The sequence below is a fragment of the Ovis canadensis genome, chromosome 19 (genome assembly GCF_042477335.2).
Source record: "Ovis canadensis isolate MfBH-ARS-UI-01 breed Bighorn chromosome 19, ARS-UI_OviCan_v2, whole genome shotgun sequence".
Classification (NCBI taxonomy): domain Eukaryota; kingdom Metazoa; phylum Chordata; class Mammalia; order Artiodactyla; family Bovidae; genus Ovis; species Ovis canadensis.
Window position 1 is genome coordinate 21,980,342 of NC_091263.1, and position 24,791 is coordinate 22,005,132.

At 46.0% G+C, this 24,791-nt stretch overlaps 1 protein-coding gene across 1 annotated transcript in view; it reads right to left on the bottom strand.

Annotated features, from left to right (window-relative positions):
- GLB1 (galactosidase beta 1) overlaps positions 1-24,791 on the bottom strand; it is a 101,330-nt gene that overhangs the window by 65,529 nt on the left and 11,010 nt on the right. The window contains exons 2-5 of the mRNA XM_069561332.1: positions 9,542-9,711; positions 7,745-7,895; positions 7,145-7,205; positions 5,869-5,963 (exon numbers count right to left, since the gene is read on the bottom strand). Of these exons, the coding sequence (XP_069417433.1) occupies positions 5,869-5,963; positions 7,145-7,205; positions 7,745-7,895; positions 9,542-9,711 (477 nt within the window). The remainder of the gene's footprint in view (positions 1-5,868; positions 5,964-7,144; positions 7,206-7,744; positions 7,896-9,541; positions 9,712-24,791) is intronic.

The following is a 24,791-nucleotide window of genomic DNA, read 5'->3' on the forward strand; positions in this document are numbered from 1 at the left end:
TTAGGAAGAAAGAAAACAGGCAGTGGCAGCCAGTACCAACGGCGTCACAGGGCATGAAGCCGTCCTGAAAAAGGAGGTGCTTCCATTCAGAGCAGGACACGCTCCTTGGGAGACTGATCCTGATACCCTGATGACCTGATCCTCATCAGCAGCCCCTTCGAAAATAAGTGAAATAAATCTTAAGAAAAGCTTCATAAATACCGGCAAGGTACATTCCCCCTCATTTTCTTTTTCCTCCTTTTAATTAAAAAATTAAGAGCTATTTACAGGGACATCCCTGGTGGTCCCATGCTGAAGACTCTGTGCTCCCAATGCAGGGGGCACAGGTTCAATCCCTGGTCGGGGAACTAAGATCCCACAGGCTGCACGACATAGCCAAAAAGGAAAAAAAACAGGTACTTATATGGCTGTGTCTTCCTTCATCATCTGGCTGCCAAGAAGTTCAGAGCTAACTTTAAGGTCAACTCTAGCAACAAAGTGGGCTCACAGCCTCTGCACCCCGAGTTCTTTTCTGGCCACGCCCAAGCTGACATTGTTGATCTTCACTTACTTTTTCAAGCCTCGTTTATCCATTAACATCACTATATTACAGTAAAATATAGGAGGGTATTTTAAACAGGATTGTAATTCATGCATACACATAATTTGGTTTGCTTTTTAGAGAAAGAGAGAAAAGCTCCACAATGGCAAGACAGCTCAGCGCTGCGGTCGCAGGCACGGACATCAAAGGCCCAAGAGTCCTCGGGCAAATCTCAGCTCTGCCTCTTCTCATCCATGTGGCTCCACGTGTAAACCGTCTCTGTCTGTCAGAGGTGAGTGTGCCTTCCCCACTGGGCTGCACGAGGAGTCCCTGAGCCGATACACGGTACCTGGCACCTTGTGAGGGCTCAAAACACTGGCAACAAAGCGTGTATTCAAGCTCTCTATCATTGCCAAGGAGGGGAGAGGAGAGGCGGGGCAGGTGAGAGGAGAAACATACAGAAAAGGGCTTGAAAGACACACAGAAGTCGAAGTGAGATTCCGAGGAACACTGATTTTTCTAGAGCAGGAGTTTGCTGACTTCATCAGTTAAGGGCCAGACAGTAAACACCAGGGGCTTTGGGGCCATACTCGTGGTGCCCGAGCACCCTAGACAATGCATAAATGGCCGTGTGCCAATGGCACTGATTTACCGCAACGGGCAGGGGGCCCCTACTGCAGCTCACAGATGCTTGCTCCAGGATAATTATCTCACCCTGTAAGGTCCTAAGTCCCCTACATACGAACCTTCAAGTTGTGAACTATCAAAGATGTGAATGTGCCCAGAGAAAGGATGAAGAGAAGCAAGAGGAAGATGAACAAACGGAAGAACCGAAAAGATTCACAATGCAGGGAAATGGCAAGGGGATTTGCTTTATTTGAGGAGCCACTGTCTGTTAGGTTTTGAGGCATGGGACCCAAACGTAGAACAGTTCACAAAGACTGCAGGAGCTGTTCAGAATGCAATCCAGGGCTACCATTGTCTTTTATGACAAGAAAAAAAGAGCTACAACCTAGATATCATTGGGTCACTTTCCAAGAGGGTAGACAGAATTGTTTGATAAACCTAGACAGTGTTAAAAGGCAGAGATATTCCTTTGCTGACAAAGGTTTGTATAGTCAAAGTTATGGTTTTTTCCAGTAGTCATGTACAGATGTGAGAGTTGGACCATAAAGAAGGCTGAGTACCAAAGAACTGATGCTTTCAAACTGTGGTCCTGAAGAAGACTCTTGAAGAGTCCCTTGGACAGCAAGAAGATCAAACCAGTCAATCCTAAAGGAAATCAACCCAGAATATTCATTGGAAGCACTGAGGCTGAAACTAAAGCTCCAACACTTTGGCCACCTGATGCAAAGAGCCGACTTACTGGAAAAGATCCTGATACTGGAAAAGACTGAAGGCAGGAGGAGAAGGAGGCGACAGAAGAGGAGATCGTTGGGTGGCATCACCAACACAATGGACATGAGTTTGAGCAAATTCTGAGAGATGGTGAAAGACAGGGAACCTGGAGTGCTGTAGTCCATGGGGTCACAGAGAGTCAGACACGACTGAGCAACTGAACAATAACAGACAGAATTGATCCAGCAAGGAACCAGAATCTCTGCCGTCAACATCAGGCATGGATGAAATCAAAGCCTGTACTCTGCCCCGTTGCCGACGATTCTTCAGCTCTACCGTCTCCCACCTCGTCTCCCTTCTCCAGTCAGTTGCTCTTCTTGCCTGTTCGCTTCATGCCAACCCCCGTGTCCCAGTTGTTGCACTGTTCTGTAAGATTAAAAATGTTTTCTTTTTTGTGTTTTTTTAAAATGTATTATTTGTGTGGAAAGTATTATAAACTTATTATAGTACAGTACCGTATAGCCAATTGTGTTAGTTGGGTACTTGGGCTAACTTTGTTGGACTTAGGAACAAATTAGACTTAGGAACGTGCTCTTGGAATGAAACTCGTTCATACATAGGGGATTTACTGTAAAGCAACAAAGACGTCTTCAGTTGTTGACCTTCCAAAACAACAGGTGTAAACAGAGGGGATCCCTCATGACGAGTGCCCCACAAATTAGGTTGTACGGTAGAAGGCCCCCATTCCTGATTACCAAGGGGCAAAAGGATTAGCTGGGATTTGAGCAGACAGAGAGATGTGGGGAGAAGAAAGAGGAGGGAACCGAGTCCCCTGGCAGGACCCACAGTTAAGTTCATGTCACCTGAGGTCGCCAGGGATGGATACAGGAGGAAACATGCCCACCGTCCACCCCTCTAAATCAGTCAACTTTGCTCTCCTGTGCAGAGTTCGTATTTGATGACATTTTTAAAGTGAAAGTGAAAGTGTTAGTCACTCAGTCGTGTCCAACTCTGTGCTACTCCATGGACTGTGGCCCACCAGGCTCCTCTGTCCGTGGAATTCTCCAGGCAAGAATACTGGAGTGGGCTGCCATTCCCTTCTCCAGGAATGACATTTTAGTGGCTTTCAATAACCAAAAGATACAGAAAACTTGTGAGTGAAAATTGAAAGTGATTTAGGGGGGACTTCCCTGGGGGTCCAGTGACTAAGACCTCTTGCTCCCAATGCAGGGGGCCTGGGTGTGATCCCTGCTCAGGGAACTAGATCCCACATGCCCCAACTAAGAGTTAGCATGCTGCGACTGAAGATCCTGCAGGCTACAACTAAGACCCAGTACAACCAAGTAAATACATAATTTTTTTTTAAGTGACTTAGAAGCAAAGGGCTTTCTAGGTGGCTTAATGGTAAAGAATCTGCCTGTCAATGCTGGAGACGCAAGAGACATTTGATCTCTGGGTTGGGAAGATCCCCTGGAGGAGGAAATGGCTACCTACTCCAGTGTTCTTGCCTGGGGAATCCCATGGACAGAGGAACCTGGTGGGCTACAGTCCATGGGGTCACAAAGAGTCAAACGTGACTAAGCAACTAAACAACAACAACAACAAACTATAAAACAGTGGAAACTGAGGAAAACCTGAGATCAAGAGGAAGGAGGAAGATTCAGCTAGGCAGACACATCCAGCTTCAGCCTTGAAATCATCATATAGGAAAACGGGCTCCGATAAGCTTCACTGTGTCCACTGTCTCCCCATCTATCTGCCAGGAAGTGATAGGACCGGATGCCATGAGCTTCATTTTCTGAATGTTGAGCTCTAAGCCAACTTTTTCACTCTCCTCTTTCACTTTCATCAAGAGGCTTTTTAGTTCCTCTTCACTTTCTGCCATAAGGGTGGTGTCATCTGCATATCTGAGGTTATTGATATTTCCCCCGGCAATCTTGATTCCAGCTTGTGCTTCTTCCAGCCCAGCGTTTCTCATGATGTACTCTGCATAGAAGTTAAATAAGCAGGGTGACAATATACAGCCTTGACGTACTCCTTTTCCTATTTGGATCCAGTCTGTTGTTCCATGTCCAGTTCTAACTGTTGCTTCCTGACCTGCATATAGGTTTCTCAAGACCCAGGTTAGGTGGTCTGGTATTCTTATCTGCAGATGGTGATTGCAGCCATGAAATTAAAAGACACTTACTCCTTGGAAGGAAAGTTATGACCAACCTAGATAGCATATTAAAAAGGAGAGACATTACTTTGCCAACAAAGGTCTATCTAGTCAAGGCTATGGTTTTTCCAGTGGTCATGTATGGATGTGAGAGTTGGACTGTGAAGAAAGCTGAGCGCTGAAGAATTGATGCTTTTGAACTGTGGTGTTGGAGAAGACTCTTGAGAGTCCCTTGGACTGCAAGGAGATCCAACCAGTCCATCCTAAAGGAAATCAGTCCTGGGTATTCATTGGAAGGGCTGATGCTAACGCTGAAACTCCAATACTTTGGCCACCTGATGAGAACAGTTGACTCATTGGAAAAGATCCTGATGCTGGGAGGGATTGGGGGCAGGAGCAGAAGGGGTCGACAGAGGATGAGATGGCTGGATGGCATCACCGACTCGATGGACATGAGTTTGAGTGAACTCCAGGAGTTGGTGATGGACAAGGAGGCCTGGCGTGCTGCAATTCATAGGGTTGCAAAGAGCTGGACACAAGTGAGCGACTGATGTGAACTGAACTGAAGCTTAACTGCTACAGACTCAGGACAGGTGGGGGGCAGTGAATGCTACCAGTAGTACATCCCTCTGGGAATAGCAGCCTGGCCTTTCTCCACCACGCAATGTCAGAACAGGCACCCTGGTCAGCCCAGCCCTCTTGTTGCAACCTGCATACTTATTTGTTAGGTTTTTTTGGGGAGGGGGGCTATCCCACACAGCTTGTGGGGCCTTAATTCCCTGACCAGGGGGTGAACCCAGGCCACAGCAGTGATAGCGCAGAGTCCTAACCGCTGGGCCGCCGCGAAGCGCCTTACAGCCTGTACCTTAAGTGCACAGAAGTGGCCAGGCTCCCTCCTCACAATGACCTTCCCTGCAGACAGTGAACGGTGCTGGTCCCAAGCGCCGGCCCACATCCCCCTAGGGAGCGCTGCACACATCCCATGCTGGGCCGGGACACAGCCAGTTTTACATAACATACTCTCTGCAATAAGAGACCCCTTGCAAAAGGACCAACAGACACGGTTTCGTTTGACTTAAGTCATTTCACAAACATCGACAATCACTGCAGGTCACGTGAACTGACCTTTCTCTTGGGACACCCTTGCCATATGACACACTCCTCCTTCTGCCAGTCACTGCAGGAGAAACACACATGGAAGAAGGAAGGCGAGCGCAGGAAGTGGGAGAGAAAAACACAGTGGCCCCAGCTCACCGCATCCTCTTTCCACACCCATGGGAACCCAGGCGATACAGACGCCAAAGTGGGTTGGTCCGGGCTGCGTCCCTGCAGCCAGAAGGCACTGTGGGAGTGGAAAGGGGCCAGACTGCAATCCTTACTGCCACCTGCCAGCTGCGTGACCTTGGCCAAGTCACTTAACCTCTTTGGCAACAGTGGCTGGGATAACTGAATGGCATCTGTAGGGCAGCCAGCACGGAGTCTCACACAGAGGGCGTTCAAAAACGGTAAAGCCCCCTCAAATGCAATTCAAATCAAAGTACCGTCTGTGGCACTGCCTCTTAGAGATAGGCATAGGAGGATAAACAGCAAGGACCTTACTGTAGAGCCCAGGGAACTATATTCAACATCTTGTAATAACCTATAATGGAAAAGAATCTATATCCGTATATAAAACCGAATGATGTTGCCGGACACCTGAAACTTACACAACATAGCAAATCAACTACACTTCAGTTCTAAAAATTAAAAAAGAAAGAAAGAAAGAGTCACACGCGGCTCCCGTCTGCTTCGCTCCCATATACTGTGTGGATAAATGGAAGCCTCCCCCTACCAGCCCGGGCTCCATGATTACCTGCACTGTTATAATCGGGCCTCCGTTCTTATAGAGGAGGGGCCTCATCTTGGGCAGAAGGACCCCCAGCCACTTGTCCACAGCCGCAAGGTAATCTGGAAAACAACCAGGTTTAACACCATCACACACCTTTTTTCTACAAAGAGGCACCATGCACCCTATTATCCTGGGGCTGGCAGCAGAGGTCGAACAGACTGATTCAACCACTACCTTCTGAAACAGGGGTGTCACGTGCACCACAAGTCTGGTAAAAGCTGTCCTGCCTGGAGCTGTCTGCTCAGCGGGGCCTTCGGAGGACCAGTGTGCCTGGTATCGGCCCCTGCCGCTAGGCCACAAGCCTGCGGCACAGGAGACATCTGCCGAGGTTGCTGAATGACTGAGTGACGGGTCCTTCTCTGTCACAGCTGAGTTTTAAAAAAATAAAGTTCTAATCAACTATACATTTACACTGTCAAATGGGGATAAGTATGCAGTTCACAAAGCTGCTGTAAGTATTAAATGAGATAGTACGTGGGAAAACACTGATAATACGCTAAGAGTGTGAAACATGCGCGTAGTACGCTAAGAAGAAAAGCCACACAGAGCACAAGGTACTAGCCTTTTATACAGCAGATTTAATCACTGTTAGCTGCTCTTATGACCAGCGTCATCCCCAAGAGAAATGAAGTCTTCAGAAGACAGAAATGCAGCTAAGAACTCTACTCAGTACCCTGCAATGACCTACATGGAAAAAGAATCTCAAAAATATGCATAACTGATTCATGGTGCTGTACACACCACACTGTAAGTCAACTATATGCCCGCAAAAAATAAATACAGCAAATCAGGACCTGCAGACTGATCAGGGTTTATAGCTAGATAAGGGAAAAACCTATCACTCACAGATCACTCTGTGAAAGTAGGTGAAGAGAGATCCAGGGACACCACCACAGAAACTACGTCTGCCCTTCTGGTTAGCTGGGAGTCATCCCCCATCAAGTCGCAGACTGAGAACGGAGGGAGAGAAAGCATTAACGTCAATCAGTCAACCGCAAATGGGGCCCAGTGCTAATTCAAAGAGTTACCAAGGGGATCGACAAGATCTCGTCGAGCTGTTCAATCCTTCTTTCCTACACACTCAGTGTCTGGTGGAGAATGATGGACACCCACACTTTTACTAAACTTTCAGAAGCATTTACCCAGGAGTACCCCAGCCTTTGAAATATTGTATCTGACCCTCTGGATATAAAATATCTGAACTTTCTTAAATTCTCTTACAACACCTGTAACAACTCACCTGGATCTGAAGAACGGAGAACAATAGATTTTTTCTCCAACAGCCAAGCAGGTAATCCTCCCTAGGATGGGGAAACAAGCAAACAAATTAAAAAAAGAAACCACTTTAAGGTCTTAGGGGAGATAGAAATTATTACTACTACTAGCAGTGAGAGTAAAGGAGAAATGTGTCACGGAAAATGGGTATTTGAGCTAGGCTTTCTGGTTTGTAACTTTCAGGGCAATTAGAGATTGTAAACATAATAAAAAATAAGATCACTCTGCATGAATGCAATGTTTTGAGAATCAAAGATTTTTCTATAGATTGCTCCACTGAACCTCATATCTACCCTGTGGGGCAGACAGAGGCCACTTCATGAACTGCTCTTAACAGATGAAACTGACTTCTGTCTGTGACCACCAAGAGGAGGACCCACGCCTTCTCACCCCTCCCTGCTCCTCTCTGCCTGGCCACTACCTAAGGTAAAAGACACCTGGGCTTTCTTAGCTACAGGCCCGTGCTATCTGGAATGAGACTTATCCACACCACTTTCATTCCCTTTCCCCCAGAGCCCCATCTGTCCACGCACCAGGCAGACAAGGCCAGGTTAGCCACACTCACCATGTCCCACTCTGCACAGATGTAGGGTCCAGGCCTCAGGATGACCAGCAGTCCCAGCTCATGTGCCAGCTGAATGAAATGTTCCACATCATGGTCCCCGGAGAAATTGTACTGTCCAGGCTGCAGCTCATGGAAGTTCCAGGCCACGTACCTGCCAAGACGCACACAGCCCCTTCCTGAAAACAGCTCAAAATTCCAGGTGTCCCGTACACATTTCTGAACCACTCTGCATAACTATAAACCCACAGGACACACACAGACATCCTCTTGAGAAAAAACACTTGTTTTGAGTTTTCATGGCAGCTACCCAGATAATCAAACTTGTGGGGACACTTTTAAGTGTCTGCTCCACAAAGGATGCCCATTTCTATTTAATGCTTGATTAAACATATATATATATATGTTTATTTTTTATATATATGGAGTTCCCTGGTGGCCTAGTGGTTAGGATTCCGGGCTTTCACTGACAGGGCTGGGGTTCCATATCTGGTTGGGGAACTGAGATCCTGCAAGCCACAAGGCGTGGCCAAAACACAAAAAATACATAGTTACATTGACGCAAACTTCTACTGCGTAAAAATTATATATGCCTGTGTAAGGCTTAGGAAAAATTCAAGTATCTGTGTTAAGGTCAGAAGCGATATACTTACTTTTTGAAAAATGTTTTTCAATAAAAATGGAAGAGCCTCCAAGCCCTGTGTCCTCCTAACCAGAAATTTTATCAGGAATATCCTGAACGAGGTGAAGTAACAAAAACTCTGACCAGCTCCCCTGACTGCCTGCAGCAAGGGACACAGATTTAAACACGAAGCTACCCATTGCCATCACAAAGGTCTCTCTGGTGACCCCTAACTTATGGTTTCAGGGTTCCCTGGAGCCATTGTGGTCTCCCAGAACTTAGTTTAGTTTTAAAACTTTAATTTTAGGGCTAAAACTACAGACAGGCCCCAGTGGTCCGACAACCAGAAGAATGAGTGGGATTCTCCCTAACCATCTGTCCCAGGAATCTGCTGCTGGATTTTCTCATACTTTATCTTTGAAAAGTTATCAGCAATTCACATCAGCAATGCAAAAACCAGAGTGGCCAGCCACCCCAACTTCCTTCTCAATTAGTCATTTTGAAACAAACAGAAGAGATGAGGAGAGATAGTTATTGGGGGTGATTCTGTAACCCTGGGCCATAGAATCACCCCAGCAGAACCACAAAGACAAACTAGGTTTCAGGGATCTACCCAACAAGGCGTGTTCCCCTAGGAGCTGAGAGGAGCTACGGCCGCCTACAAACACCCTTATCTTTAAATCTCAGCTGGATTTCTGTCCAAAAGCACATGCCTCGGCAAATTTCAGTTTTATCAGCTGCATTCGGTAATGGTGAACTGGGAGAAATGGCATCGTCCATGTCACTTGTCCTGCACACAGCAAACCCTCAGTCATTGTTACTTCCCTTTGCCTTTTTAAGCTGCTATTCATTTTATGATTTCTGCTGACAAAGTTCAAGGTTGGAAGAAGTAGTTAACGGTCTAAGGAAGCGACACCCAAGCCCAAGACAAACGTCTCCCAGGACACCGTGCATGCTAAGTCATTTCAGTTGGGTCCGACTCTCTGCGATACTATGGACTGTGGCCTGCCAGGCTCCTCTGTCTATGGGATTTCCCAGGCAAGACTACTCGAGTGGGACACCAGACTATTATTCCCGTTCTGAGCAACGAAACCTCTGCACAAAGAGATGCAGCTGGTCCCCCACTCCAGCTGCGGGTGTCTCTGCCTTGGAGGGGCGCCCAGTGCCCTCCTACTTACGTCTGGATGGCGTTCAGCCCAGCCATCTTCATCTTCAGCAGCCGGTCCTTCCAGTAGAAGCGAGGCACGCGGAAATAGTGAATGCTTCCCGAGATGTAGCGGAAGGGCTGGCCATCCTTGAGGAAGCGGTTACGGCGGTAGTCGATCTGGAATGTTCTCTGGGTGGCATTCTACAGAGCAAGGATTGGACCCCATGAGAACTTCCACCCTCAGAAAGTAGATGTTTACGGTGATGAGGGACCCCCTACCCATCTAGTTTGTGTACGTGCCCGGTTCTGGGCTATAAAACAGACCACGGCGGAGATAGGGCGAGGAGGAACCTACATGCCGAGTTCCAGAGGCTGGCGCCAACGTGACAATCAGCGGGTGAGATGCCCAAGTCACGTTACCAAAGAGTCCCCCTGCTACAGGGGGCTCCTCTCATACCCAGGGTACTGCGGCGGCAACACACACGAGCATGCACACACACGCACACACTCACTGCCTCCCCCCGCCCCCTGTGGCCGCGCCCTGCCGGAGCCCTGCATTTCCCTCAGCAGGAACGTCTCTGTGCTCAGAGCAACGGACCAGAAGTCCGAAGCCCTGAAACCACTTCCTAGCTGCTGCTCCGAGCCCCGCCGTGACCGAGCATCCTTCTCTAACCCTCTGTCTCTCCATCCATAAAAATGCAGGATGCCAGACTAAATGAACTCGAAGGCAATATCCATGACCCAGTTTGTGAATCGTGAACTCAATCTGGGTGATCAGAACTTTTTTAAATGAAAGAGAATAGGAAAAAGAAAGAAAAAAAAAAATTCAGTGTTACACATAGTAAAGACAAGCGTTATTTAAAAAATTGTATTTTATTGAAGTAGTTGATTCACAATGTTGTAATAATCTTTGCTGTAGAGCAAAGTGATTCAGATATACCTATATATACATCTTTTTTTCATATTCTTTTCCATTATGATCTATCACAGGATATTGAGCATAGTTCCCTGTGGTATACAGCAGGACCTTGTTGTCTCTGCACTCTCTGTATGATAGTTTGTATCTGCTGACCCCAAACTCCCAATCCATCCGTTCCCTCCCCCAACCCCCTTCTCCTTGGCAACCACAAGTCTCTTCTCTACAAAGGTAAGTGTTATTTTATAAAACTTTAGTTATATAGGCATATGTAGATTTGCATATGGATGTATATCTCTGTGGTGTTGCAATGTAAGTTATACTTCTGAATCAAATCAAATTTCAAGAAACACTGTTTGGGGATCACTTCAGAAGGCGAAATGCTAGGAGTTGAAAGTGAAGACCTCAAAGGGGAGGCCAACTTTTAGGTAAAATAGAGCACTGCCCTCTGGTGGACGGAAAAAGGCAGCAACAGACCTCATGTAGCAACAGGACCAGGGTTACAAATTGTTCAGTCGCTAAGTCACATCCAACCCTTTTTCGATGCTCTGGACTGTACAACCCACCAGGCTCCTCTACCCATGGGATCTTCCCAGGCAAGAATATTGGAGTGGGCTGCCATTTCCTTCTCTAGGGGACCTTCCCGACCCAAGGATACAAGAAACCATTTAATTAGTGTCCTCCACTGTTAACAATGGTTGTGGTTTTTCTAGTAGTCATGTACAGATGTGAGAGCTGGACCATAAAGAAAGCTGAGCACCAAAGAACTGATGCTGTTGAGCTGTGGAGCTGGAGAAGACTCTTGAGAGTCCCTTGGGGAGCAAGGAGATCAAATCAGTCAATCCTAAAGGAAATCAACCCTGAATTCACTGGAAGGACTGATGCTGAAGCTGAAGCTCCAATACTTTGGCCACTTGATTTGAAGAACTGACTCATTGGAAAGGAGACCTGACATTGGGAAAGATTGAGGGCAGGAGGAGAAGGGGGCGACAGAGGATGAGATGGCTGGATGGCATCATCGACTCAATGGACAAACTCAGGGAGACAGTGAAGGATAGGGAAGCCTGGCGTGCTACAGTCCATGAGTCGGACACAACTTAGCGACTGAACAAGTGTTGGTAAAATTTCTTGTGCATCTTTAGCCATTTTTTTAAGTCTTTTTTTCATAGCATCATAACAGTCCATGAAACTTTTGAGTGTTGCATCTGGAAACAACCATGAGAGCAGGGGTCCTAGATCCTACTTGGCTTGAAATCCAACTAGAAAGTTAAAGTCCTGTGACTGTGGGACTTCCTGGGGTCCAGCGGTGAAGACTCTGCACTTCCACTGCAGGGTGCGTGGATGTGATCCCTGGTTGGGGAACTAAGATCCCGCTTGCTGCGGGCATGGCAAAAAAAAAAAAAAAGTGACTAAAAGTTAAACAATTCAGAGACTGCTAAGGGACAACTGGAAAGCTTTACTAACCAAAAATAAACAAAAAACTAATTTAAGAGTCATTTTTTCAAATGCCAGAGTGTCAATATCCCTTTATTCTTTCAGTAAGCAATGCTTTAATCGCCATTCAAAAACCGGAAACTAACAAAAATATAAGAATTATTTCCTATACCATGTGGCCCAATGGATGATTTTGAAAACATCTCAAAACACGTATATGAATAAATATCAAATAAAGGTTTCCTACAAGTTCTGTGAGTTCAAAGGCAGCTCAGAGGTTGGGGAAATTCTTTAGACCGATAGAAAGGGAGGGAGCGACTTCGGAAAGAACTGGGAAGAGGAAAGGGCTGTCTAAAGTCTGCTGGTTGGGGATTTCCTGGCTGTCCAGTGATTAGGAGTCTGTTCACAGCTGAGGATGTAGGTTCAATTTCTGGTTGGGGAACTAAGATCCCACAAATCTCCTTGTCTAAGAGAAGTAGTTCAGAGAAGTAGGAAATGAGCTTAGAGAGAAGTGATCTGGGCAGAAGGTGAAATCTGGCTTAATCCCAGAGAACAGAGCAGCACCACCATCTCTGCATTCAAACAACCTCAAAATACAGCCCAAACATCAACCTAATAACTACTTATAAAAATTACAAACACAAGTAATTTAATAACAGGGGAACCACACAGATGCAGCCGCAGCCCACGTGAAGCTTCTGTCTAGCGAGGAAGAAACCCAAGAATCAACACAACGAGTCTTAGATGATTAAATGAGGCTAAAACCACCAGATTGTATACCTTAAACATACACAGTTATCCAATTATATCAAGTACTGCTGGGGGACGGGACAAGAGCAGAAGACACAACAGTAATGAACAGCTTGTAACCCAGGCCTGGGAGACAAAGAATTTTCCAGATGAAGGAACGCCTCAAATTGTGATTCTCAACCTTGGCTGCACAACAGAATCACCTGCCCAAGCTTTTACAAATAGCAAAGTCAAGCCTCATTGCTCAGACATGCGGATGTTAATTGATCTTGGGTGGAGTCCAGGCCTTGGCATTTCTTAACACTGCCCACATGATGTAACATACAGTCAGCGTTGAGAATGCCTGGTTTAAGCTGAGCCCCAGGATGAAGAAGAGTTAGCCAAGGAGAGGTACAAGGCAGGCAGCAGAAGAGGGTGCGGCACTCGGGCAGGGCGTGGTGGACCACACAGATAAAGCAGAGTGACAGCCAAAACCGGGAGACGGGAGAGGCCAGACCGAATGAGCTCTGACGTCCCATCCAAGGGCCTGGACTTTGTGCCGAGAGCCACAGAGAGCACCTTGAACAGAAGACTGATAGGATCAGACGTGTGGGGTTTGCAAATATTTGGCACTCTGCTCTTTTCCTGAAATAGCAATCAAAGAAGCAGAGTTGTGGACCCTGATGGCGGTAGCGAGGGGTCAGGTGGGCAGGAAGTAGACCCCACAGAACTCATGGGTTTGACCCTAAGCCAGAGGCTCCCCCTGATTCTGGGCAGAAAAAACTGAGCTTTTTCTTTGAAAAAGAGAGAGGGACTTCCCTGGTGGTCCAGTGGTTAAAACTCCACCCTGCCAATGCCTGGTCGGGGAACTAAGATCCCACATGCCGTGCAAAGCAGCCAAGAGATCAAAAAATATTTTTTAAAAAATTATTTTTAAAAGAGAGAAACTTAACAGCTATCATCTGGAACAAAAGGACTGCAAGAATATTAACACTTATGAGTTCATAATGATTCACAGAGGGGAAAAAAGAATTCACCAGTCACTTTTGGAGACTGCGAGAGTACCAACTCATTACTCCAAAAATGACAAGCAAAGGGAAAAAGCCAAGCAGGTTATTTCCCTTTTCACAGAAAAAATATATTTCAGGGTAACCAAGAAGTTGACAATGGAGAATTCTTCACAGAATTCTAGCTAATAAATGGCAACAGAATAACAGAATCTGAAAAACATCCTTTCCTAACCTTGAGTGAAATAATAGACTTAAGCTGTAATCATCGGTTCGGTTCAGTCGCTCAGTCATGTCCAACTCTTCCTGACCACATGGACCACAGCATGCCAGGCCTCCCTGTCCATCACCAACTACTGGAGTTTACTCATACTTATCGCCAGTGAGTTGGTGATACCATCCAACCATCTTATCCTCTGTCGTCCCCTTCTCCTCCTGCCTTCAATCTTTCCCAGCATCAGGGTCTTTTCAAATGAATCAGCTCTTCACATCAGGTGGCCAAAGTATTGGAGTTTCAGCTTCATCATGTCTTTCCAATGAAGAGTCAGGGCTGATCTCCCTCAGAATGGACTGGTTTGATCTCCTTGCAGTCCAAGGGACTTGAGTCTTCTCCACACCAGTTCAAAACATCAATTCTTCGGCACTCAGCTTTCTTCACAGTCCAACTCTCACATCCATACATGACCACTGGAAAAACCACAGCCTTGACTAGATGGACCTTTGTGGGTAATCAGCAGTGTATGCTAAAACCATCATCAAGGTTGAAGGAATCTTATAAAGGAGGGAGCAGGCAGATGTGATCCCTCTGTTCATGTCAACCTCATAAAAGTGGAACAAGCAGACGTGACTCTCACGTTGTGATTCAGGCAGATGTACACAGCCCCACCTCAAAGCAGTGCTCATTGTTGAACTTCAACCTCAACTGAACTGAATCTAATTCTAACACGGGGAAGTCAGAAGCCAAATCCAACATGTGGGACATTTTAAAGTCTAGTGATAAGAGTTACTCTGAAATGTTGATGGTATTAAAACAAAATAAAATATTTTTGAAAATAGCAATGCTTGGGAAGGAACGCTGGGGAATTTTCCGGGGCAATGGTAACATCCTAGCGCTGAATCAGGGTTTGGGATTACCAGGTGTATGCGTTTGTCAAAACTCATCAAGCAGTGGTCTTCCCTCATGGTCTACTGGTTAAGAATTCTGTTGCCAATGCAGGGGACGCGGGTTCAATCCCTGCCAGGAGAAGATCCCACATGCCTCATGGCAACCAAGCCAGTGCATCACAACTACTGAAGCCTGTGCCCATGCATGGCAACTAGAGACCAGCCCCCACTCGCCGCACCTAGAGAACAGCCCCCACTCGCCACACCTAGAGAACAGCCCCCACTCGCCACACCTAGAGAACAGCCCCCAGTCTCCACAACTAGAGACCAGCCCCCACTCGCTGCACCTAGAGAACGGCCCCCACTCGCCGCAACTAGAGAGAGCCTGCATACAGCAAAGACCAAGCACAGCCAAAAATAAACAAATCTTAAAAAAAAAACCCAAAACACTGTTAAATTAAAAAATCTCTCATGCATTTCACTGTATGTAAAGTCTGTAGTAGTGAAAGTCGCTCACTGACTGACTCTTTGTAATCCCACGAACTGTAGGATTCCTGCCAGATTCCTCTGTCCATGGAATTCTCCAGGCAAGAATACTGCAGTGGATAGCCATACCCTTCTCCAGGGGATTTTTCTGACCCAGGGATCGAACCCAGGTCTCCTGCATTGCAGGCAGATTCTTTATCATCTGAGCCACCAGGGAAGGCCCATGTAAAGTTTACCTTAAAGGGGAAAAGGGCTCTAAACAATTATTGACCTCTAGGTAATGATTTATATGCTGATATATTTCAGAGGAAGTATACCGATGTCTGCAACCGACTCCCAAATGCATCCCCAGAATAAGACAGAGTTGATGGATGCAGTGATGAATGGAGGGATAACTGACAGTAACATGTTAATGGGAGAATCTGAATGGTGAGGATATGAAATGTTTTCAACTCTCTGTAAGTGTGAGAACTTTTCCAAGTGAAATGTTGACACAAATTAAAAAATCGGGGCAGGAAGAATTGGAGAAAGGTGGTCAAAAGACACAAATTTCCATTTACAAGGTAAATAAGTACCAGAGATGTCATGTACAACATGATGACTCCAGCTAAGAATGGTGCAGGATCTATAGGAACATTGTTAAGAAAGTAAATTCTAAGAGTTCTCGTCATAAGAAAAAATTTTCTTTCTTCCTTCTTTCTTTTTTTAATTTTAAAGATTTTTAAAAATCAATGAACCAATTTTTTTGAAAAGATCAACACTGACAAACGTTTAATTAGACTGAGAAAAAAGATAAAATAATCAAATTAGAAATCAAAGAGAAAAAAATAGATATATGTATAACTGAATTACTTTGCTGTACGTCTGAAACTAACATTGTTAATCAACTATACTCCAAAAATAATTTTTTAAAAATAGTTAATCAAAGAGGAGACATCACAGAAATAAAAACTTATCATAAGGGACTGTGTGTGTGTGTGCTCAGTAGTGTCCCACTCTGCAATCCCATGGACTGTAGACCACCAGGCTCCCCTGTCCATGTAATTTTCCAGGCAAGAATACTGGAATGGGTTGCCATTTCCTCCTCCACCTTCTTTCCTTTTTATTGTATCTGTACGAGAAGAGGGATATTAACACCTACTGTGGCAATCATTTCACAGTATGTAAATCAGTCAATCATGTTGTTTACCTTAAACTTATCCAGGGATGTGTGCCATTATTTCTCAATAAAACTGGGAAAAAATTAGGCTTAAAATGTGAACTCAGGGGACTTCCCTGGCAGTCCAGTGGTTAAGACTCTGCTCCCAAAGCATGGAGTGCGAGTTCAATCCCTGGTCAGGGAACTAGATCCCACGGGCTGCAACTAAAGATCCCAAGTGCCGCAACTAAGAGCTGGCACAGTCACATAAATAAATACTTTAAATTAAAAACACACACATCTACATCAGCTCCTGTGGCTACTCCCTGGGGAGCTCATTGTACTGTATGCTGATAGGGTCTCATCTCAAACTCATCCCTCGAGTCTTTGTGACTTCCCACCCCAAAGTCAGTGCAGACAGTGACTGCAGCCATGGAATTAAAAGACGCCTGCTCCTTGGAAGAAAAGCTATGACAAACCTAGACAGCGTAATAAAAAGCAGAGACACCCCTTTGCTGATAAAGGTCCCTCTAGTCAAAGCTATGGTTTTTCCAGTAGTCAGGGATGGATGTGAGAGTTGAACCATAAAGAAGGCTGAGCGCCAATGAACTGATGCTTTCGAATTGTGGTGTTGGAGAAGACTCTTGAGAGTCCCTTGGACTGCAAGGAGATCCAACCAGTCAATCCTAAAGGAAATCCACCCTGAATATTCATTGGAAGGACTGATGCTGAAGCTGAAGCTCCAATACTTTGGACACCTGATACAAGAGCTGACTCGTTGGAAAAGACCCTGGTGCTGGGCAAGACTGACAACAGGAGAATGGAGAGACAGGATGAGATTGTTGAATGGCACAATGACTCAGTGGAGCAAACTATCTCCATCTGAGCAAACTCCAGGAGACAGTGAAGGACAGGGAAGCCTGGTGTGCTGCAGTCCATGAGGTCACAAAGAGTCGGACACAACTGAGGAACCAGAGATCAAATTGCCAACAACTACTGGATCACTGAAAGAGCGAGAGTTCCAGAAAGACATCTACTTCTCCTTTATTGACTATGCCAAAGCCTTTGACTGTGTGGATCACAACAAACTGTGGAAAATTCTTAAAAGAGATACCAGACCACCTTACCTGCCTCACGAGAAATTCATGTACCTAACATTCCAAGTTCATTGACCTAACATTCCAGGTTCCTATACAATATTGTTCTTCACAGCATCGGACTTTACTTCCATCACCAGTCACATCCACAACTGGGCACTGTTTTCCCTCTGGCTCCGTCCCTTCATTGTTTCTGGAGTTATTTCTCCACACTTCTCCAGTAGCATGCTGGGCACCTGCAGACCTGGGGAGTGTATCTTTCAGTGTCATACCTTTTTGCCTTTTCCTACTATAAATGGGGTTCTCAAGGCAAGAATACTGAAGGGGTTTGCCATTCCCTTCTCCAGTGGACCATGTTTTGTCAGAACTCCCCACCATGACCCGTCCGTCTTGGGTGGCCCTACAGGGCATGGCTCATAGTTTCATTGAGTTAGACAAGGCTGTGGTCCATGTGATCAGTTTGGTTAGTTTTCTGTGATTGTGGTTTTTATCCTGTCTGCCCTCTGATAAGGATAAGAGGCTTATGGAAGCTTCCTGGTGGAAGAGACTAACTGTGGGGGAAACTGGGTCTTGTTCTGATGAGCGGGGCCATGCTCAATAAATCTTTAATCCAATTTTCTGTGAGAGACTTTATATTTTGGGGCTCCAAAATCACTGCAGATGGTGACTGCAGCCTTGAAATGAAAAAGATCCTTGCTCCTTGGAAGAAAAGCTATGACCAACCTAGACAGCATATTAAAACACAGAGACATTACTTTGCTAAAAAAAGGTCCATCTAGTCAAAGCTATGGTTTTTCAGCAGTCATGTATGGATGTGAGAGTTGGACTATAAAGAAAGCTGAGTGCCAAAGAATTGATGTTTGTGAACTGTGGTGTTGGAGAAGACTCTTGAGAGTCCCTTGGACTGCAAGGAAATCAAACCAGTCCATCCTAAAGGAAATCAGTCCTGAATATTCACTGGAAGGACTGATGCTGAAACTAAAGCTCCAAAACTTTGGCCACCTGATGCGAAGAACTGACTCATTGGAAAAGACCCTGATGCTGGGAAAGACTGAAGGCAGGAGGAGAAGGGGACGACAGAGGATGAGATGGTTGGATGGACATGAGTTTGAGCAAGCTCCAGGAGTTGGTGATGGACAGGGAAGCCTGGCATGCTGCAGTCCATGGGGTCGCAAAGAGTTGGACACAACTGAGTGACTGAACTGAACTGAACTGGACTGTAGCCCGCCAGGCTCCTCTGTCCGTGGCATTCTCCAGCAAGAATACTGGAGTGAGTTGTCATTCGCTTCTCTAGGGAACTTTCTTGACCCAGGGATCAAACCTGGGTCTCCTGCAATGCAGGCAGATTCTTTACTGTCTGAGCCACCAAAGAAGCCTGTCTTACTTCTAGGACTTCCCTGGTGGTTTCACTTCTAGAGGAACCCAAATTAAGACAGCTTGTTCCAGAAGTGGCCTAAACAGCAGATCCTCATGATGCTGAGTCTATACCCGGATTTCTCATTTCCTCTATGTCAAGACAGCAGTGAGAACCCTAAAGGAGTGCTAAGTGGAGGGGGCGACAGCCTCTGGTAATGCAAACACACGCACCGAGGCCCCACCTGTACAGGGCTGGGAGGAGACACAGGCAGACAGGAGCTGGCATCTGCCTTAGCTCTCCCTGTGGGACGGGGCTGAAGGACAGGGTGCTGCTAACTGTAAGGACTGTGGGCTTGGCTGGCTTTTAACCATTTGGCAGCTTTGAAGAAAGACTGGCTGACAGGCTCAAATCACGCGTCCACGCAGGGCATGCTGTGAATGCTAGAGGCTTCCGTGGCAATGTTGAAAGAGACGTACATCTCCTGCCAGAAAGATAAGGCCAGGACTTCATGGGGTGGGGGGGAACATGGCGAGAGGATCTCGAGGGGACACAACACGAGGAGGAGAGACGGGAGCGTATGGACGTGGCTCACTCTCCCAAGATTCGTGAGCTTTCATCTTGGGAAAGGCATTCAACCCGGCCCCTGTGCTGCTGGAACCCGGTGCCTGGGAACTCGCACTTGATGCTGACCTACAGGAAATGAAGTGAGGTGCCCGGACTGCGTTGCAATCCTAAGGAACGTGTGAGACGGCTCTAAGAGATGAGCAGGTAAAGCCGGTGACCAGACACCCCACCATCTGCCTACACTCCCCAAGCCTGGCCAGATAGGGCGCCCTTCCGTAAGGAAGGCCGCAGTGAGGAGGCCCTGGAGACCTCAGGTCCCCTGAGGGCTGTGCTCTGTGGGCAGGGCAGGGCAGAAGACACTCTGTGTCTTCGAGGGTGATGAAATGCTGACCCAAAGAGGGGCCACCTAGCCGCCAGGGGCTGGTGGACATAATCACCATCACTATGACGGTGGTGGCAACCGGGGCGTGTTGAGAGATGACCTCAGGCAAGGGCTCAGAAACCACAGCGTTCCGAGAGGGGGGGACAGTTGGGCAGCCAGTGGGGCTCCAGCTTGATGAGTCTCACAAGAGACAAAAAAATCAGTCACTCATGAACAAACGGCTGAGGTCAGCCACCACCATGGGAAATCATAGCTCCTTCATCCAGGCCCCAGCTCTGAGGAGGGAACTGACTGATGGAAGGGAGGATCCCCTTGCGGATGTACTGTGATGCCACCCAAGTACACATGATAAAAATTCCTTCCCCAGTGGGACTTAGGGCACCTTTGTCCTAAGGAAAGGGCACCCCTAGACCTTGTGAGGCCTGTCCGATGCAGTCTGGGCTGACACTGACACCAGGCCCCACCTTGTTGCTCTTTGGGAGACCATGGGAAAGGGCCATGTCCTTTTCACAACAAGTCCGAGGACCTACCCGATGGCAATGTCCCCAGTCATGAGTGTAAATTGGGATAGTTTCCCCAGTGGCTCAGAAGTAAAGAATCCGCCTGCAATGCAGGAGATGTGGGTTTGATCGCTGGATTGGGCAGATCCCCTGGAGAAGGGCATGGCAACCCACTCCAGTATTCTTGCCTGGAGAATCCCGTGGACAGAGGAGCCTGGCGTCCTGTAGTCCATGGGGTCACAAAGAGTCGGACACGACTGAGCATGCACTCAACTCAGCTTACTTAACAACCTCCCGAACCTTCCACCTGAGTTAAGAGCCCGCTGTTGGGGGAAGGGCTAGACGATTGCCCTGGAGCTACCCACTGCCCACCTCCACCCAAGAGAAATCTGAACAAGCCCACAGTTCCTCCTGAAACTGAAGATTCCTGGTGCCTCTTCCACAGAGACTCAGTGGACACCCTCACCAGATCTGCAGTCAGATCCCCTGTGAGCCCTGCCAGAAACAGGCTGACGCGGGGAGACCACCTGTTTAACCACGCACCAGCCCCAGGGGTGGCCGTGGAACGCCAACCCCGCCTCTGGCATGTGTGACTCACTAAAGAGCATCAGAAGCAGGCTGTGAGTGGGCGTGACAGCAGGGCACCTTCTTTCTCTTGCTGCAGGGATCTGGTGCCTGCCCTGCTCTGCCCCCTGAGACCTTGACTGCCAGGACGCTCTCTGAGCTGTCAGGTAGTCAAGCAGCAGTGTGTTATTTAGACCTGGGGAGCAGTGACAAGCCTCTGAAAGAAAGCTTAGAAAAGTAGCAAATGGGGGGACTTCTCTGCTGGTCCAGTGGTAGACTCCAGCTTCCAATGCAGGGGACGTGGATTCAGTCCCTGGCCCCCGAAGCAGGATGCCACAGGGCAACGAAGCCCGTGCCACAGCTAGAGAAGCCCATGGCTGCAAGGAAGACCCTGGGTGCGCAACCAAGACCCAACTCAGCCACACAAATTTAAGACAGTTTTTTAAAGGGGGATAATGTGGACAGATGCAGAAGCAAGAGACATCACCTAAGAGACCTCTAACTGGTGCCTGTCAACAGGGAACATCCACCTCATGGCTCCAAAACGACCCCTCTCCATGCAGAAGGACCTGAAAGGATCCAGCTTCCCTAATCCCTGGGCTGTGGCACCACGAATGGGAGGAAGGCAATCGAGTGGGGAGAGGAGAAGGAGCGAAAGCTGTCTTCAGAGTTTACTCCCCCAATATATATATATAATGGGAAATCAGCCTTCTGTGCAAATTCCACCCCTTTTAAATAATTAGCGCTGGAACCAAATACTGAAGAGTCACAGTTTTATTTCACATGCGCTCAGGTGTGGGAGCATCACTATTTACAATGCATGAAGTCATAGCATTCACAAAAAGTAATTCCAAGCAAGTCAAAGCCCACGCTTTTCCAAGCCACCCACCACCCCCAACCAATGAGCACACTGCATCCAATACCGGAGAAAAAGAAGGCCAGAGTAAAAGCAACCCCAGTCCACGTACATATCAGGTAACTCATACTGTCCAGTACAACAGTTTTAAAGTTATTGATAATGTTTAAGATTATTTCAGGGGTAAATAAGCCTTTCTTTTAAAAAATTAAACATAACATCAGTATTTACATCACCAGGTAATGCCTCAAGTTTCCTGATCCTCAGGACTAAAAATGATTATATTTGCATTATTAGTGCACACTCCTCAACCTGAATAAAGAAAGAAAAGGAGGTCGGTGCTATCACAGTTATGGGTCATGCTGATTATGTGAAGATACTTAAGTTGCTCACGATAATTCGGTTAAGCACCTCTTCACGGACCTCCATCCCTAGCCCGTACATACCCTCTCAACCCACCCCAGAGGCCCCACAGCCCGGAGAATCCCTGACACGAGCTGCTCAGCTCCAGGGTGACAGAGACACAACCCTCCCAGGCTGATAGGACCCCAGGGGTGAGGGAAATGGGATTAAGAGAAGGGGAGAAGACAGGGGTGAGGGTGTTTGCACTGACGGGCTTCCCAGATCCCTCAGTTCACAGAACAAGGAGAAAGAGCAGCAGTGTTGCAGACAACTCTGAAACACACTTCCACTGTGCCAGAGCAGAAGCCCTTTCAAACATCAAACCTCCTGGAAGCATCATTACATCAGACAGGCTGGAGGGGCAAAACCGCCACAGGGAATGAACAGTGATAACCAACGGATCTGGAGGAATTTGTGAATCATCTGCTATAGCTTATGTATTTACTCATTTATTTATGCCTCTTTTATTCCAAACAGATTTTTGTTCAGCCTTCCAAATGACCGTGGATAGAAAGAACACATTTCAGTGGAAGGGGAAGGAAACATGGCAGAATAGAAAAGAAATGAGCACGGTTGAGGATCAGCTCCCTACCCTCCGGGACTCACAGACATTCACAGATTTAATCCTACCCGCTCCTCTCAGAGAAGAAGGAAGTGCACATTTCATTAATTTTAAATAAAATTTAAAAATTAAAAATATAAAATAATTTTTAAAAGTTAAAAACAGACCTAACTTTCCATAGAGGAAAGAATCATGTCCATTCGAAATAGTATTTTAACTAAGGATAAAAATATATCCTGAGCTGCATTAAAACAAACAAACCCGCAACCAGTAGATTTCATCCTATTAATATTTCATGACTATTTTGAATTCATAAAATACATAGTAGGATACATATGGAATTATATTGCATTGTTAGGAACCAAAATTTTCAATATAAAATAGAAGCAAATATAAAATCAAAGGTTAATTAAAAATCCTATAATCAGAAAATCTCTATACCTTCCACTCAATTTTGCTACGAACATAAAACTGCTCTAAAAATAATATAAGCTAAAGTTTTCCTTTTTCTAAAAAAAATATTTATTTCCCAGCAATAGCCACAGAAACGGCTTAGAAATGACAATAGCCAGTAGCACTTAGCTCATCTAGTCCCTTAAATTACAGTCTCTAAATATTTCCCATTAAAAGAAACCAGAGCTCCCCAAGAAATTACTTAATCCAAGTCTGGGTAGAATATATACAAAATAGGCCTAAAACAATCAATTTATTATCAACAACAAAATTACATAGAAGCCAAATTGAAAGGGCTCCTACTGGCTGAAGATGGGTTATTCTGAGCAGCAAAAGATTTAACATTTCACTGGATTGAAACACATCAGACATGTAAAAATAGCCAAATTCAGAATACTCCCTCTCACACAAAAGAAAAGCTTTTTGGTCATCCTTGAAGTTTGCTGGGGTATCAGCTCATTATCCTGAAAACTGAAGACCGAAGGGGAAGAATCCGGGTCTCTCTCGCCTTTGCTACAGACTTTTTCAGAATAACCAAAAAACTGATGCAGAGAATTCTTTGTAGAAAAACCATAGCTAGTAAATACAGAAGAAATGATGTAATTAAAAACCCTCGTTTTGGGGGCTGATGGCCAAATTATACCTCTTTTTGGTCACACTGTGTGGCTTGTGGGATCTTAGTTCCCCAATCAGGGACTGAACCTGGGCTCTCAGGAGCAAGAGCTCAGAGTCTTAACCACTGGACTGCCAGGGAATTCCCAGGATTATATTTCTAAGTGCCACAAAAATGCCTTCAAAATACAAAACTGAGGTAAAAGAAGCTTCCATTGTCTCTTGAATACATTAAAGCCACCTAATTATTCCTAGAAAGTCTACCTGGTATTTTGGCCTACTAAATTCTGTATTAAATGTATCAAACTTTAAAAAAATCACCATTTTACAATCCCTACTAGACTAATGACTTCAGGCAACAATCATCAACGACTCCTGAAACCTTAGATGAAAAGATGTGCAACTTTCTAGTGGTGGGGCCAAGCTGAGAACACCTGATCAACCTCAGCCTCACCGAAAACAGTGGAGTCTTCCTACCAAAAAGGGCAAAAGTTGAACACGAATCTGTCCAGCTTCTAGCTCTAACTTTAACAGATGTCCACCTCTATCAGTTTACAGAGAATATGAAGGGTAGTACATGTCAAACACCGCCACAAATCCAAAGTGTAGGAAATACCAAGATATAAATCCAGATAACTTGAACAAACAACTGACACAAAATAAGAAGACATCTTAAAGACTTAGAGAGACTTATGAAATATATCATATATAATATATAGACCTTTTTTTTAGATCCTGATTCAAACAAAAGAACTATAAAGTGACACAATTCCTCAAGGAATCAAGGGAAAAAACTAAACCTAAAGCTAACAGAAGGGAGGAAATAATGCAAATTAACGCAGGGATAAGTGGTTCAGGCAGTAAAGAATCTGCCTGCAAAGGAGAAGACCCAGGTTTGATCCCTGGGTGACAAAGATCCCCTGGAGAAGGAAATGGCAACCCACTGCAGTATTCTTGCCTGGAGAATTTCATGGACAAGGGAGCCTGGCAGGCTACAGTCCATTATGGTTGCAAAGAGTCAGACACGATTGAGCAACACTTTCATTTTTCAAGTGAAATAGAGAATAGGAAAAAAAAAAATCAATGAAAGTAAGAGTTCATCTTTTAAACAGATCAAC